This window comes from Apteryx mantelli, chromosome 4 (assembly GCF_036417845.1).
Source record: "Apteryx mantelli isolate bAptMan1 chromosome 4, bAptMan1.hap1, whole genome shotgun sequence".
Classification (NCBI taxonomy): Eukaryota; Metazoa; Chordata; class Aves; order Apterygiformes; family Apterygidae; genus Apteryx; species Apteryx mantelli.
Genome location: NC_089981.1, coordinates 86775385 through 86789730, shown reverse-complemented (window position 1 = coordinate 86789730; position 14346 = coordinate 86775385). Strand labels below are relative to the sequence as shown.

Below are 14346 nucleotides of genomic sequence, written 5' to 3'. Positions count from 1 at the left end.
TCCTCCCCATCCTGCAGCGCTGAGCTCCACAGTTCGACGACGCACCTCGGGCTGGGGTGAACCTTTGGGAAGCCAGCTACAAAGCGGTAAAAAACTTGGGCAGGTTTGCCCATGGACACCCATGCACACACCTCATGTGAAAGCCCAAGAGCATGTCTCCAAGAAAACATCCCTTGGATTTTCTCCCAATCATGTTCTCCAAGACGGCTGAAGCATCTCAGAAGCAGCTTCCTTCAAAAAATTTGCCTGAGGCAAACATTGTCACGGAAAATTTCAGGTTAAATAGCTATAAGTTGGGCTAACTTATAAACAAGTGAATACAGGACTTAAAAGTGTTGGGCAATGCTTACCGTGGGTGTATTGACAGCTCTGCCTATAGTGATTTAAATGGGTTTTATTGCTTGCTTACCAAGGAACAGGGTGTCTCAGTGACAAAATGTGCCTATTAAATCTACACGCACTGAAATAAGCAGATCCAGAAATATTAACTCATTATACATAAGCATTCAGTACACGAACTAGTGTTGGCACAATATTAGGAACAGCTAATTACTAGAAGTTTATTCAGATTAAAAACATGACTTCTAACTAACAGCACCTAAACATCACAGGTAACTGCAGCGAGTAAAACTGCAGCAAGTCATTCATTCACAGAAGTAAAACAGGAAAGAAAAAAAAAAGCAGGACAGTTCAAAGTCACTTGCTGGAAGAATAATAAATAATTTAAATTAAAAAATACCTTTTGGGCTCATTTCCTACAAAGCCGGCCAAGTCCCTTCCTATTAATCTAATAGAGGTACTCTTCTCAAACGCTGCCTTTCAGAAAGGCTAATCGCTGCCTTTAAAGCTGAAAACGCCAAACGAAAACGCGAGCAGTGGCCCAGCCACCCCCAGTCCCTGCGGGGTGACTTTTTTGTTTTAAAATTAAAGCCGCCCTGCTTCCCTCTCACTGCTTCATTCAAACCCAAGAGCTCTGGCAGCCGGACGGGGCGAACCGCCCGTCAGCATCGCCGCGTCCTTCTCTGCAAGTCCCTTTGCATCAAGGAGCTCCCGCTTGCCGGATTGCATCCGCAAAGCTGCCGCCGTTCGCCTGCCCGCACCAGCCTCGCGCCGGCACGGCTGCTTCGGAGCACAGCTCACGACCTGCTGCTTCGTCTTCGACTAAACGCTGTTTGCAAACACCCAGCCGGATCGATCTGCTGCCCGCGGCGAGCGTTGTTATCCTGTTAGCAGCGTTATTCGGTTAGCAATGTTCTTCTGAACGTTAAGATCTGCAGCGAGGCCCTTAATATAAGGCAACGCTAATACAATTAATAGAAAGATCATTTTTCCTTGGCTATAACTAAGTTACTAGAACCGTGGTACCCACTAAAACACACTTGCAATTTCAAGTTAGGAATGATTTTCCATTTAAGTCCTGTCTTAATGGCATAAGAAAACATTTCAGTAACACAATCCAAGCGTTAAAGTAGTCACACTTGGTTCCTTTTTATTTTATAAAGTCTGGCGTTGTTCTGTTTCCCTACACACTTCACAGCTTCAGGCACTCATCTGTGCCGTCATGACCGAGTGCTGCAGTCCTGGGCGATTTGTGGAATTTATCTGGGCTCCATTTCTTGCCCAGACCTCAAGAAATTAGGTGAGACCAATACTGCTATATATATATTTTTCAGCATCCGTTCCAATGTCATTATTTGGCCATCTCCTCCCAGCCCCTTCCCTGAATGCCCGTAATTCACGGAACGAGCCCCGACTTACCTGATCCCGGAGTGATAAGTGGGCCCTCCAGCTCGAGGGCCTCGTCTTCATATTGATCATCCAACTTTTTCTTTTTTTTCTTCGATGGATCTCTGGGTTTCCTCAAAAGGGAGAGTTCTTCTGGATGCCTGATGTCTAGGGGCGGAACAGAACAATTTTACAAAGGGAAGATGAAAACAAGGAAAGAAAGAAAGAAAGAAAACCCCCTTTCTTTAGTAACAACATCCAGTAACTTGCAAAATCTCCCTCGGCTGATTTTACTGCTCTGCAACTGTTAAAAATAAAGCTGAGAATATTTTTCCTACCAACCTATCTGAGACACTCTTCTTGCACCAACAACTGGAGAGGCAACCACGCCGTTCAGCTAAAACTCACCATTATACGGTATTTTCCAGGCACAGTCACTCAAACACACATACAAGCACTACTAGCTCCTGTGACAGAGAGACTAGTGCCATTTCCACACGTTATCTTAAATGCTATTTTTTTAAGGAACACTTGGATTCCTCTTCAGGCACCTCGGTAATGGACCAGCTACTCTCACTTCCGTTGGACCAGTCCCAGAGTCAAGCTGTTTATTTACTTACCAGAACAGGAATGTTAAAGGTTAAATTTAAGGCGCCCACTTTTTAAACAGATCTTAGCCAAAGTATTTCTTTTGCTTCTCCCACTTCTCTGCCCCAAACTAGCATAAATAATCTTTAAAATGTGTAGTTGAAAAAGAAGAGCATAACAGTGCATTTGTGCTTTGGATCATGGGCCTATCATGATTTGTTTCCGGAAAGCACATAATCAGCATGGCTAAGGAAAACAAGAAATATATAAAAACTTATAGCAAAACGGGGTTACAAGACTAGTGATTCGGTACCGAAATCCTCCCCAAGAGCCCTAATTTCCATCACAGAAACTGCAGCTTCAGCAATTAAAGAGCTGTGCATTTAATTCCCATTACTGCCGGTCCGGGTAAAAAGGCGTTTCGGGAGGTCATGGGGGGGGGGGGACAACCTGAGCGACGCAAGAGCCGCTCCGCCGCGAGGAGGTGCAAAACCACCCGACCCGCCGCCCGCTAGGAGGTTTCGGAGCCAAGGGCAGGCGCAGCCCGAGCGCGTCGCCCCGAGAAGCGCCCAGCAAGACGTGGGCGTTAGCGAACTCGGTTTTGCACAAAAGTAGCGTTAAGAGGGGGCTACAAGCAGCACTTCGTTTTTGCTTGCGTCTGCCTACGGCCTCATCCGAACGGGAACGGGCTCTCCGGGAAGAGGGAGCCCGCCGGCTGCCAGAACGCAGCCCTACACCGTGAACAAACTGGAGCGGATCCAGGAGTCCCTTGCTGGCACTGAACAGGGGGGAAAAAAAGAAAGAGGGGGAAAAAGGCTATAAACGGTTTGGAATCAGTACTTAGGAGCCGACCTGGAAAAGCATTCACCTGGGCAAGAAGCCGTCTGAGTGCAATGATGAAAGACCGCAAAATGCAGGCCTGAGCGCTCCGAAACAGAACCCAAATTAGAAAAAGGGGGATTAGTGGTCGTGCTCGAGCCCGGAACGAAGAGTTTCAGCGCTCTCGGCTGCAGCTGGTTGTCTCTGGTCAAGCCCCTTTGCTGTTTCCCAGCTCCGGTTTCCGCACGTTCCCCCCGAAAACGCTCAGCTGCGCGGAGATGTGCAAAGCTTTGAATTCTTAACGCATTGCGGGATTAAAAAAACCCCACAATTCCTCTCTTACTTGCACACTGTTTCTCTGCTTGCAGCTTCAGCTTCTAAAGACACCTAAGAAATCGCACTGGGAGAAACCTGCTGTTTTCAGGCTACCGGTGCCCCCCGTGCGTCCGGGCGCTAGGTGCAAACTCGCCCATCGGCCCGGCGGAGACGATGCCCCGGGCACGAGCACGAGCACGAGCCCGTCACGGCAGCGACGGCAACCTCCAGGGCTGCTCCGACCACCGGGGCTCCGCGATGTGTTTGCGCAGCTCGCACAACACTTCTCCAACGCGATCCGGAGAGGACGCTGGGGGAGAGCCGTCTCCGGAGACGCAGCCCCCTCCCCGCCGCCCGCGCTCCGACGAACTGCTGCAGACGAGGAAACGCAGGGGCGGATGGAAGACGGGGGAGAGGGAGGGTAGGGAGCGGCGGAGGCAGAAGCGGCTGCAATAAAGCTCGAGCCCGTTTGCCCACCAAGGGGAACGCCGGGCGAGACGACAAGGAATCATGCCAATACGGAGAGGTTGCACGGTTCACGTTTTAGCCTCGCTTTCCGCGCGGCCGTTCCACCGGCGGCAGTGGGAGTTTGCTGTACGCTCCCCAGGCCCGGGAATATAATTAAAACTGGAATTTGGTCCCTCGCCACGTGATCTAAATTGGACACATCTGTGCCGCGCTCTAATATGACAGATGTGTTTCCTGCACTGATTCACTTCTGCCTATACCGGCATCCTTCTCGACTGGAAACGACCAGCGAGAACAGCAGGCTAAAAACGAGCTCTGCTTTCCTCCTCGCCCCCAAGCCGAGGACACTCCACGAGCCAATTAACCGGAATTACTTTTATCGGACGGGATTCCCGTCACAGTCCGGACAGACACATCTGGCTTTTTTTAAGTGCCTAAACCCCAAGACCGTTCCTTTCAAACCCCGCGACTCCCGTGCGAGCGGTATGGATCCATCTCCTTCAGCCGCGGTAGAAAAAAACAGAATATTTATGGCCTTAGGACTCCGCTTTTTAAGTTTGGCCGTCTTCGACATTGGCAGCGATCTGCCCCGGCAGCAAGCAGCTGGAAGGAAAACGACCCAGAAGCGCAGATACGACACCGTTAAATCACCGAACTGAACTCTACCCTAATTGTTTCCACGTTCGTCAGCGTGAGGCTGCCGCGACCGGCTTACAACTGCAAACAGATTTCAGAGATCATCTTTTTCTTTTTTTTTGAATTTATTTATTAAAGCGCAGCTTCGCTGACAGGCTGCATCCCACGTCCCCTGACCTTTGCTTCCCGGAGTGCTGCGGGGCCGGCACGCGGGCTCTCCGTCCCGTCCCGTCCCGAGCTCTCTGCAGCAGTGCTGGTAGCACCGCGACAGCATCGCTGTGATGCTGTTTTAAATAACAGGTTATGCTTTTCCCACGGGGGACCACTAACGAGCGCTCGATCCCACGGCGTTCCCTAATCCAGAGGTCGGGCACCTCTGGATTTACCCATCGCATGTATCGCGGGTCCGCAGACCTTCCTCCGGCAGCTCCGAGGCACAGAAGCATTGAGCGACGCTGTCTACGCTTGAATCAATTCAAACGTACCCTGATTTATTGGTGCCGCTCAAAGGCTGTCGAACACCAGCTCTCTGCCCCCGCACTCGCTAACTGGCCACGGCTGGCTTCACCCTCGCCGAATACACGACTTTCTGGCCGTTTCTAGTGATAAACGCCCCGCGCGCGAATGCAAGCAGCTGTTCTGATTCGCGTTTATCACGTCTAGCTGATGCCGTCGCGAAAAAATCTGTTAGGACCAGCAGGGTCGCGGGGGAAGGACAACGTGCGGCGCAGCACAAAACGAGGAGTTCCCCTGGTATTTCGCTAGCGAGGTTTATACTCTCGTGTTTATTTATGGTACTTTAGCAACTGATACAGTCTCTCAGCTGCAGCCATTCAAAGAGGCCAAGAGGAGGGCTCCGGGCCAAGCTCGGCTCCCGACAGCAAGCCGCTGGAGGGGGCCCAAAGTTTGACCATCGGATTTCAAAGGGGCTTTTTTTTTCTTTTTTTTTTTTCTTTTAATAGTTCCTCAGTCGTTGGTGACGCTATCTTCGGATCACGGAGCGTGCCGCGAGGCTGCACATTTTCTGGCCGTACTTTTCAATCTTTTAGTAAACTACTGGTGGAAAAAAAGGTTGCCACTGCTTATGATTAATACGTTTGCAGAGGATTTTAAAACATGTTTTGAATAGAGACAGGCTTGGCAAACATGGTGTTTAGTTACTGTAGCTAAAGCAGGGACTATCCAAGGGTGTAAGGGCTTGCAGATGGTAATACTCTAGTTAATTGGAAACTGGGACAAGGAATTGCTGTATAGCTCCAGCCCCCCAAATCCTGTTTTCTTAGTCATAAGAGCAGGAGATAAATCTTTAAAGGATACAAGTGGTGCAAAGCGTTGCAAGTCCTTTATATAGGTTTGTGGTTTTTTAGGAAACTCGAAGTCACATCGCGACTAGGGAAGTTGATTTCCCGGAGTTGTTCAGCTGAGGTAAGGTATTTATCAAGGATTTGATTTCAGCCCCAAATTCACGATAATATTTCACCCTTTTTTTTTCCAGCGGAAGCCAGGCTTGTCCTGCCAAAGGCCGCTCTGAAGCCAAGACGGTCAGCGAAACGCGGATGAACTAGAAGAACTGACCTTCCGAAAAACGTTAATGTGTTTACCCTTCAATTTACGCTTTTGTTACCGTCGGTCGGGATTCTGTTTGTTTTAAGAGAGACTCCTTGTCTGTACACAGAAGACAGATGGCACTGGCAGCATCTACTCGGAATTACTGTAAATGATCCTTGCGGCGCTTTATTTCTATTTGCCGTGGAAGCGTGTGAAAACGCGGCTCTCCCCCCGCTCTCGCTGAGAACGGCTGGCATTGCGGGGGCCTGCCAGGAACAACAGTCTGCGGAGACGCACGGAGCTCTCCATATGGAAAGCACGGCTCAAAGCAAAAACTGGTCCAAAGCAGGGTTGTTTTTTTTTTCAGCTGGGTCTGCAGCTGATTTGTTCGTACCTTCCAAGTTTTCTCCAACCCATGCTGGAAGAGCCGCAGCCCCGGCTGAATCCTCACGTTTCTCCAGCTCCAGGCCGCGACGTGGCGCAAGCGGAAATCGGAGCCGCGGGCTCCAACCTCCGCCGAGGTCCTCGCCTTATCTATCGCAAAGGGCTTCGCTTCGGTGACGGTCATTAGCCTTGCAAGCGTTAGACTGGCGCCGCCAGGACCCAGAGGAACGAGCAGGGAAGGGAAAGCAGGATGCTCTGGGGGCGCTTTGGGTGCTACCCGTTTCTTCTTCAGCCGTCAGTCATTCTCCTGCAAAACCCACGTCTGGCAAAAATACCTCATCAAACTTAGCGGATTTTATCAAGTGAGTAAAAGCTCACCCGTTTAGAGGCTAGAGGAGCACACACTGCAAACGCACACGTTTCATAGGATGCATTTCATGCATTTCATAGGATGCATTTCAAAAATGCAACCACGAAGGTGGCTTTTAACCTCCAGGACAATTTTTTCCAACCTTTGGACTAAGTGATTTTACTCCCGATAGTATCTTCTTTTCCGTTTGCCTGGAATAGCCTAGTTGGGCCTGGGCTAGGTCTGGCTGAAGACATACCCTTGGCCTCTCTGTCCCAGGTAACCCCCATTTCTTTCCCCCCCATGCACAGCTCACCCTGCCCAGCTCTGCCCATCTGTCTCCCAACCAGAAACGTCGAGCAGATCGAGGATGTAAACCTCTTTCTTCATAGACTGAGCCTCCCCCAAAAGGCTTTAAAGAAAAATATTCACTTTGCAGAGCGCAAAATTCAAAATTCCGGCTCTTTTGGGACAGAATCCACCAAGTGAATCACACAGTTGCTGCACCTTTACCCATCAAGGTGTATTGCGGTCTGCCTCGTCCCTAGGGATGGCAAACCGGCCCAGGTCAGAGCGGGGACGGAAACCCATGTCTCTCGGTGTAAAAGAAGGGGCGATTTTGCCGCTTCGCCCCCCACGGGCCGCAGTGTCCCGATGCCCGCCCTTGTCCGAGACGCACAAACCACCCTCCTTGTTCCCACGGCCGCGAAGAAGCAAGATGTGGTTTGGGGACCCGAAGGGACGGTGAGCACAGCAACACCCTGCAACGCTGACAATATAAAGGAGAGTTTCACCGGCGACACCTGGGCATTCAGAATATGTACGACCCACCCAAATTTTAAAATTATGGGAAATCACACTAGCTTAGTTTTGCTATATAAGCTAGAAACCAGTTTAATAAACTAGTGGTAAACTAGTACCGAGTTTTAATATATAAAAAAGTTAGTTAATTTTCTGAAGAAGCTCTCTTAACTTTCATTTTCCGACCCAATTCCTGGCTCCCTTAGAAGGCCAGAAAACTGGTTAGCTATTTAAGCCTAAAAACTCTGTAATTTTACTTGAAGCATGGACAGTGTTTAGGGGAAATCCTCCCTTTAATGTTGATCCAGTTACCCTAAATTAGGAAATGTGTTTTGAAGTGGAATATTTCTGCACTGGATCACCACTGTCTCGAACCAGTGACTCATAAAAAATCACAGCCCTAACACATCGACATGACGATTCTTAGGAAAATGAGACCTCCAAACCCATTTCTCTCTCACTGTAGACTTAAAACTACACTGAATTCTGGAATACAACTACATCCAATTCATGGAATTGAATTCTGTGGATCACGTTTCATGGCTCAAGTTCACACAGTCAGGTATCAACGGACTTGTCTTTACCACAAATTGCTTCAAGGTAAAGTTTTGCAGCACAGACTAAAGGCAAAAATAATCCAGCTCTTGCAGGCCCAGGAGAAAAGACTGCAGTTGGGCTGGACGCCGTACGGTATGTGACCACGGAGCAGGCTGGCATCCCCTTAACACAGTTCACTAGCTTCGTATACCCGGCGTGCATTCAGAACATTTTATTATGGATTCTTCAGTTGGCCAATTATTTAAATATTTGTCTGGGTAAAAGCCAAGTTCTCCGCTTGCTTCCCCAGGCCAAGCAGCTGCGCCAGGACATCCCCAGAGGCCTCCTGAGATGCCCAACAAGCGCTGAGGGTGCTAGACCAAACCGGAGCTGACCCCAGCCCGCCCAAGGGTGGCACCAGGGAAGAGACGCAGCAGCGGTGGGAAAACGGGGCGACCCAAAACAAGACGCAGCTTCCCCGCCGCTCCCCTCTGGGGTTCCCGGCCCCGACGCTCTACGTGAAAGCGCTCCCGAATTCCGTGCAGGAAAGCAAAGCGCGCAGTGGATTTCCGGCAGAAATCACGTGGAATGAGCAGGGAGGGACCCGGGGGGAGGAAGAGGAGGCAGACAGCTGCGACGGAGCCGAGCTTATTACCAGCCTAATAAAAAAAGTCCATCGGAAAGGCAGAAGCAGTCAACAAATGCTGCGCATTTTGACGGTTTTTCCACAAATGAGACGAAATCCCCAAACTCCAGTTATCCGGATGCCTTTTAGAGCACAGGCAGCACTTCAAGCCTGTTCCCTAAAGCTCCTGAACTGCAGTTGGAGTCAAACTAAACTCATTAGATTAAGCACTACAAACAAGAGAATAAATCCACTTATATCCTCTGCCTCAGACCATAAAGAGCCATCGGAGGGAGAATAATCTCAAGAAATGCAGCAGTATCAGGTTTGCCAGCACCTCCTGATGTCTTCAGGACGCAAGTCTATTTAAAGGGTCTCCGTCAACAGAAGAGTAAGGATGAAAAAATTCACTGACTCACTCGGTTACATATAACCCGACGTTACTTGACGGGCAGAATACGGACTGGGGAAGCGGGGGAGCAGAGAGGGGAATATTTTCCTTCCATTTCCGTTACTCTGCAATTAAGTCTCGTTACTTCTCTCGCGCTCGGTTTCGGGTGGTTGTCTGGATCCGACGCAACAGCTGCAGACGACCATAGGAAAGCAATAAAAGAGGAAAACAGTAAAATGCAGAAGTTGGCAGGAGCACGCTTGTGCCTCCCAATCTAAAAAGCCGAGTACATTTCAATTTGGCAGACTCTCTGAATGGTAAGATTTCCTTCCACACCCATCCCCTAGACATATTTAGAAACAGCCGCGCTGCCGCCAATTCCCCTCTCCTCTCGGTAGCAGAAGTCAGCCAGCCCTGCCCTGGTCCTCCGTCGGGTCCGTCCCTACGGTGGCGCGCGCGCTCCCTCCCAAACGCCCCGTCCCCATGCGTCTTCGCGGCGCTCCTGAGCGCCCAAGGACCATCGCGAGATGGATCCATCAGGTCTCCGACGCTTCAGGAGAAACGCGGCCCCGTCTGAGGCTGAGACGGGAGATTAAAGGCTCTCTTCTAGGGAGGAGGCATCTGGAGGAGCATTTATAGCTCCCCATGGTGAGAGGCAGCCGGACCGACGGCGCGAGCGACCACCGCGTGCGGCGGAGCGCGGTTACGGTCGGCGCTGCCCCCCCAGTTTGCGACGGGGTTGACGTTCATTTCTGCAGAAGGCCAACAGAGAGGAGCAACTCCGGATGCCTCTGCCTCCCAAAAAGCAACTGGGAAACCCCAAAGCCAGGACACGAGGCTGCTCGCGGAAGGGCTTCGGAGTAGGAGCCGCCCTCTAGCAGACTGCCTAGGACTAGTCAGCGGCTTCTGCAGGTCTTTAAAAAAGGCGCGGACCAAGCCAGGGTTGGAAGGCACCGAAGCGACGAGAACGCGCCGGAGAGGCACGACGAGAGGTTGCAGCAAGCGCGCTGCGACGCCCGCCGGCACGGCACCGCCTCTCCGGCACGGCACTGCTCCGAGTCGGAAGGGACAGCTTTTCCGGGTATAAATTCAGCTAAAACCGGCTGTCCGCGGGCTACGACCCTGCGTGCTAGCGAACGCGGGCAAAGCCCTGGGAACACCGCGCGCATCCGCTGCTAGGAGTACCAAAGGGTTTCGGTTTTGTGAAAACAGCAGCTTTTTATAGAACTCTTTTGGCAGCTGAGGGCGTGGAAATATTACAAATACTTCAGAAGTCAGAGGACATTCTGTACTGGAGGAGAGACCAGCTATTTAAAAAAAAAAAAAAAAAAGGTAGGTAGGTCATATTCGGCGTCCAGACTGCTCGACGGTGTCGCTTTGCTCCAGCCCGGCTTGCATCACCGAGCTCCCAAATGCCAGCGTCGCCCAGTATCGGGTTGCGTTTCATGGCTGGAGGCAGCAGCAAACTAGCTTAGCTGTCGCCTTTCCATTAGTCACAGAGTCCAGGGTAGCGTGTTATTTTAGGGCAGGGAGAGGCGAGGGGACGGGGAAAGGAGCGTGTCACGCTTGTGTGACTCACTCGCCGCTCGCCGCATTTGCCAGGGGCTCGCTGCAGCCCTTCCCTCCTTCCTCTGCCTCCAGAAGGTCCCCGGGACCGTCTTCTCCCCGTGGAAGAGGGCTCCCCGTTTCCCAGCATCATCCCTCCTCCTCACATCCAGGGTGCAACGTTCCCGGAGGGCTGGGGACCGGTCCGAGGTGGGATGGGGGCACAGCCACTGTTGCTGTCGCTCCGCACAAGATGCTCCATGGACTTTATTTTCCAAAACAGGTGATTAATTCACATTAAGCCGTAGGAGGATCAGGAGGAAGGAACCGGGTAAGATGCCTTAGGAGCCTCGTGTCTCACTTTGGGAAAAAGACCTGTCGGGAATTTCAAGTCTTGCAGACCCTCAAGAGGGAAAAGGGAAGGAAGAAGAATGTTTTTAGGAGAGCAATGCAAAGCATCCGTTCCCCCCAGAAAGAGAGACATGCTTCTAGCTCAGACAGCGCATCCTCCTCCCAGCATTCACAATTTCCACCAATGCTAGTGCAAATCTCCGTATTCTTCTGCTCAGGCTGAAGGAATCTTCACAGCTGGAAGAATACATGACGGATGCAGGTTTTCACTCTGTTAGAACAATTTTCCCTTATCCCATGGCTCTCCAAGACATATGCTACTTTGCTGCTAGCAGAAGCCAGGCTCCGAAGCAGCATTGCTCAGGGCAGGAAATGCAGAGGCATGGGAAAAAACCTTCACGCTTGCAGCTCACTGTTTGCTTTTCCTCTTTCACATGCCCACACAGCAGCAGCGTATCCTCCCTTGAATCTATTACTGCTCCCAGGATACATGGAAAAAAAAACTACAGACAGCAGCAGCAGCAATGGGAGTCTGCAAGGAAGCAACTTAAGGGCATGAGAAGATGCAAGGCTTCCGCTGCCCCATAATCAAATGAAGCTATTGTGCATGAAAAGAGGATTTTTTCTGTTCATGGTTATGTAGCACGGTCAGTTAGCCGGAGCTCTGAGCATAAGTTGGCTGGGTATTACTTGCTCAGCACCAATTCCAGATTCAATTCTGTGCAATACAGCCACAGCTCATATGTCCAATAATCTCACTTTCCAAGGGAGATATTCCCACCCAAACTAATAAGAAGTGTGGATTTGCAGCCATCTTAAATTGCGTTTGCATATTTTATGGGCTGTTTGCTGAGTAGAAAAGTCTTCCAAGCAGGATCATGACAAGAGTGGGACACATGGGAGATCTGTAAGGAGCCTACAGATCCCTACAGCTCCCCATCCCACTCTTCCCTGCACTACTGCGTACAGTAGTTGAATCGCCGGCAGTCTCTGCGTCAGGCAGAGAACATCAGAAATCCTAACCAGCAGCGTGCTATTCTGACGGACAGTGCCACAGGGAGGAAAAAGAAAAAAAAAAAGTGAAGTTTTACTTTCTCTTTCTCTGGTCTTCAATTGAAGATCAAAGTTTGCCAGCCAGCTGCTCCGTGGGCACGCTTCCAAAACGAACCTTGGGCAACAGGAGCCAGAGGCAAACGCAGAACCTTTTATCCCACGTCGTCTTGACCCTGCGGCAACACAGTCCCGTTTTAGGGCTCCACGGGGAAAAACGGGACAGGGCGGTATTGCCGAGACACTGTGGCAGTCCTAGCCCTCGCAGCCATCATGCAGCCTTCGCCACTGGATGGAGGAGAACTGCCCAGGCCCATCCACTGGCCTGGTTGTCTTCTCCTGCCCTGTCCTGCAGTGCTTGCTCCATCCGCCTTCTGCTCTCTCGTGCGTCCTGTCGCAGTGGCCTCTCTCTGCTCTGCTCCCGCTGCAGATGCAATAAATCTGTGCCGCTAGCTCTTTGGACCGGTCGCTGTGGGAATTGAGGGGCTGCAGTCTGCCGCTGGGGAAGAAGATCACTTTTTCCGGCTTCACACGACCTCCAGAACTGAGGGATGTGTGAGCTGCCAGCAAGGCAGCCCGACTTCCCACCATCTTCCCATCCATCTCTGGGCTGGCCCCAGGAGAGCCCTAACCCAGCCAGTGACAGCACCTACATTCGGAAGTATTTTACCTGGCACAGGAGCAGAAACTAGGTGCTTCTTTAAAAAGAAATCAAATATTGCAACAGTGACAGGTCTGATTCTGCTGTACTCTGGGAGTTGACAGTGTTAGCTACAGCACTATCAGGGATGGAAGCCAAGCTCCAATTACAGTAACGCCATCATTTTAATTAAGAGAGATTCGAAAGTCACCGTGCATTTATGGTACAACTGCAGTAGCCCACAGGTACCTAGTTGTAAGGGCCATAGTAGGAAACAGACTCCTGCAGAGCAGAACCGGCTGCTCCTGCTTTATTACATTCACCGCGTGGCAGCGACATACGTTGCTCCGTCAGATCCCAACCCACGGCGACATGACCCTGTTCGTATTAGCGTAATTGTGCTGTCGGCCGCGATGGTGGTGCACCACGGAAAACCCGGCTCAGCAGTCCAAAAGGGACGTAATACAAGAGCAGCAGAACTGCCCTCTTGCAGCCGTGCAGGCCCATCAGAAGACGCAGACTTGCGATTTTCTTCCTACAAGATTTTATATAGTTTAAATAGCATTTGCCATTTGCTATTGCTTTAACATGAATTCCTGTTTTGCAGTAAATTCAATCCAAGATAGAAATACAGTTTCAAGCACTGCGCCTTATCACATTTGCTTAGGGAAAGACCATGTCATGCTGGGCAGAAGCCTCAGTATAGGCTGAAACCCGCAGGACAGGACATCACAGCAGCACAGTAAGGTTTCTAAAAGCTGTTGTTAATCACTAGCCTTTTTAATTGGAGTGAAAAACGTCCACAGTCAGCTCCCAGCCCTTCTTTAGGCTGCCTAAGATGACCACCTTGGAGACAGCAGCCTTCTTTCTTCCCCACCGCTCCCCGATTTTACAGTTTTAAGAAACAGAAATTGCAGAACCAAAACTGCTGCAAAACCTCCATCTGGTGCCGTGGCATCGGATTTACCACACCTTGACAGAAGAAACATCTTTCCCCGGGACACCCTGCTCAAGAACAGCCCCAACGGAGCATCCTCACGGAACTAAAGCTATTCCACAGTGGGCTTTAATTGCGTGGAGCAACGGGAGAGCACAGTCAGCAGCTACCACCGTTTTCAGCCTTCATGAAAGCAGCTTCCCATGGGTTGGAAAAGAACCCCACCATTAGTAGCCATTCTCAAACAGTTTGCAAAGAACGATTTTACTAGCACCAAACGCAGCCTCCGTGGCAGAGGCAGCAGGAGGACCTGGTGCCTACAGCGTCGTTCTGCTGCCTGGACCACGCTCCCCACCTTCTTTTCTGGCAGACTACCATAAAACTTCCAAACCTGACAAATGGTGAAGAAAGGGTCCTACAGACTGTCCTCCTCCTCCGCCACAAGACTTACTCTGTCCCACATATGGGACTGGAGATTATGTTGCATGGGAGGGAGGGAAGGGAAAAATAGTTTCTAACCGTGAGATTATATACCATGCCATAAGGCACTTGCACAACGGAGGCAAAGGCTGTATGAGCAATCTTCTAGGAATTCCCAAGCTTTTTGGTGGGTAACTCTGAAGCTTGATAGATCCTA

General features: G+C 50.7%; 1 protein-coding gene across 2 annotated transcripts in view; it reads right to left on the bottom strand.

Annotated features, from left to right (window-relative positions):
• The window catches only part of FERMT2 (FERM domain containing kindlin 2), a 60567-nt gene that overhangs the window by 20474 nt on the left and 25747 nt on the right, over window positions 1-14346 (bottom strand). For both annotated transcript variants that reach the window (XM_067295161.1, XM_067295162.1), the window contains exon 3: window positions 1759-1893. In XM_067295161.1, coding sequence (XP_067151262.1) covers window positions 1759-1893 — 135 coding nt within the window. The remainder of the gene's footprint in view (window positions 1-1758; window positions 1894-14346) is intronic.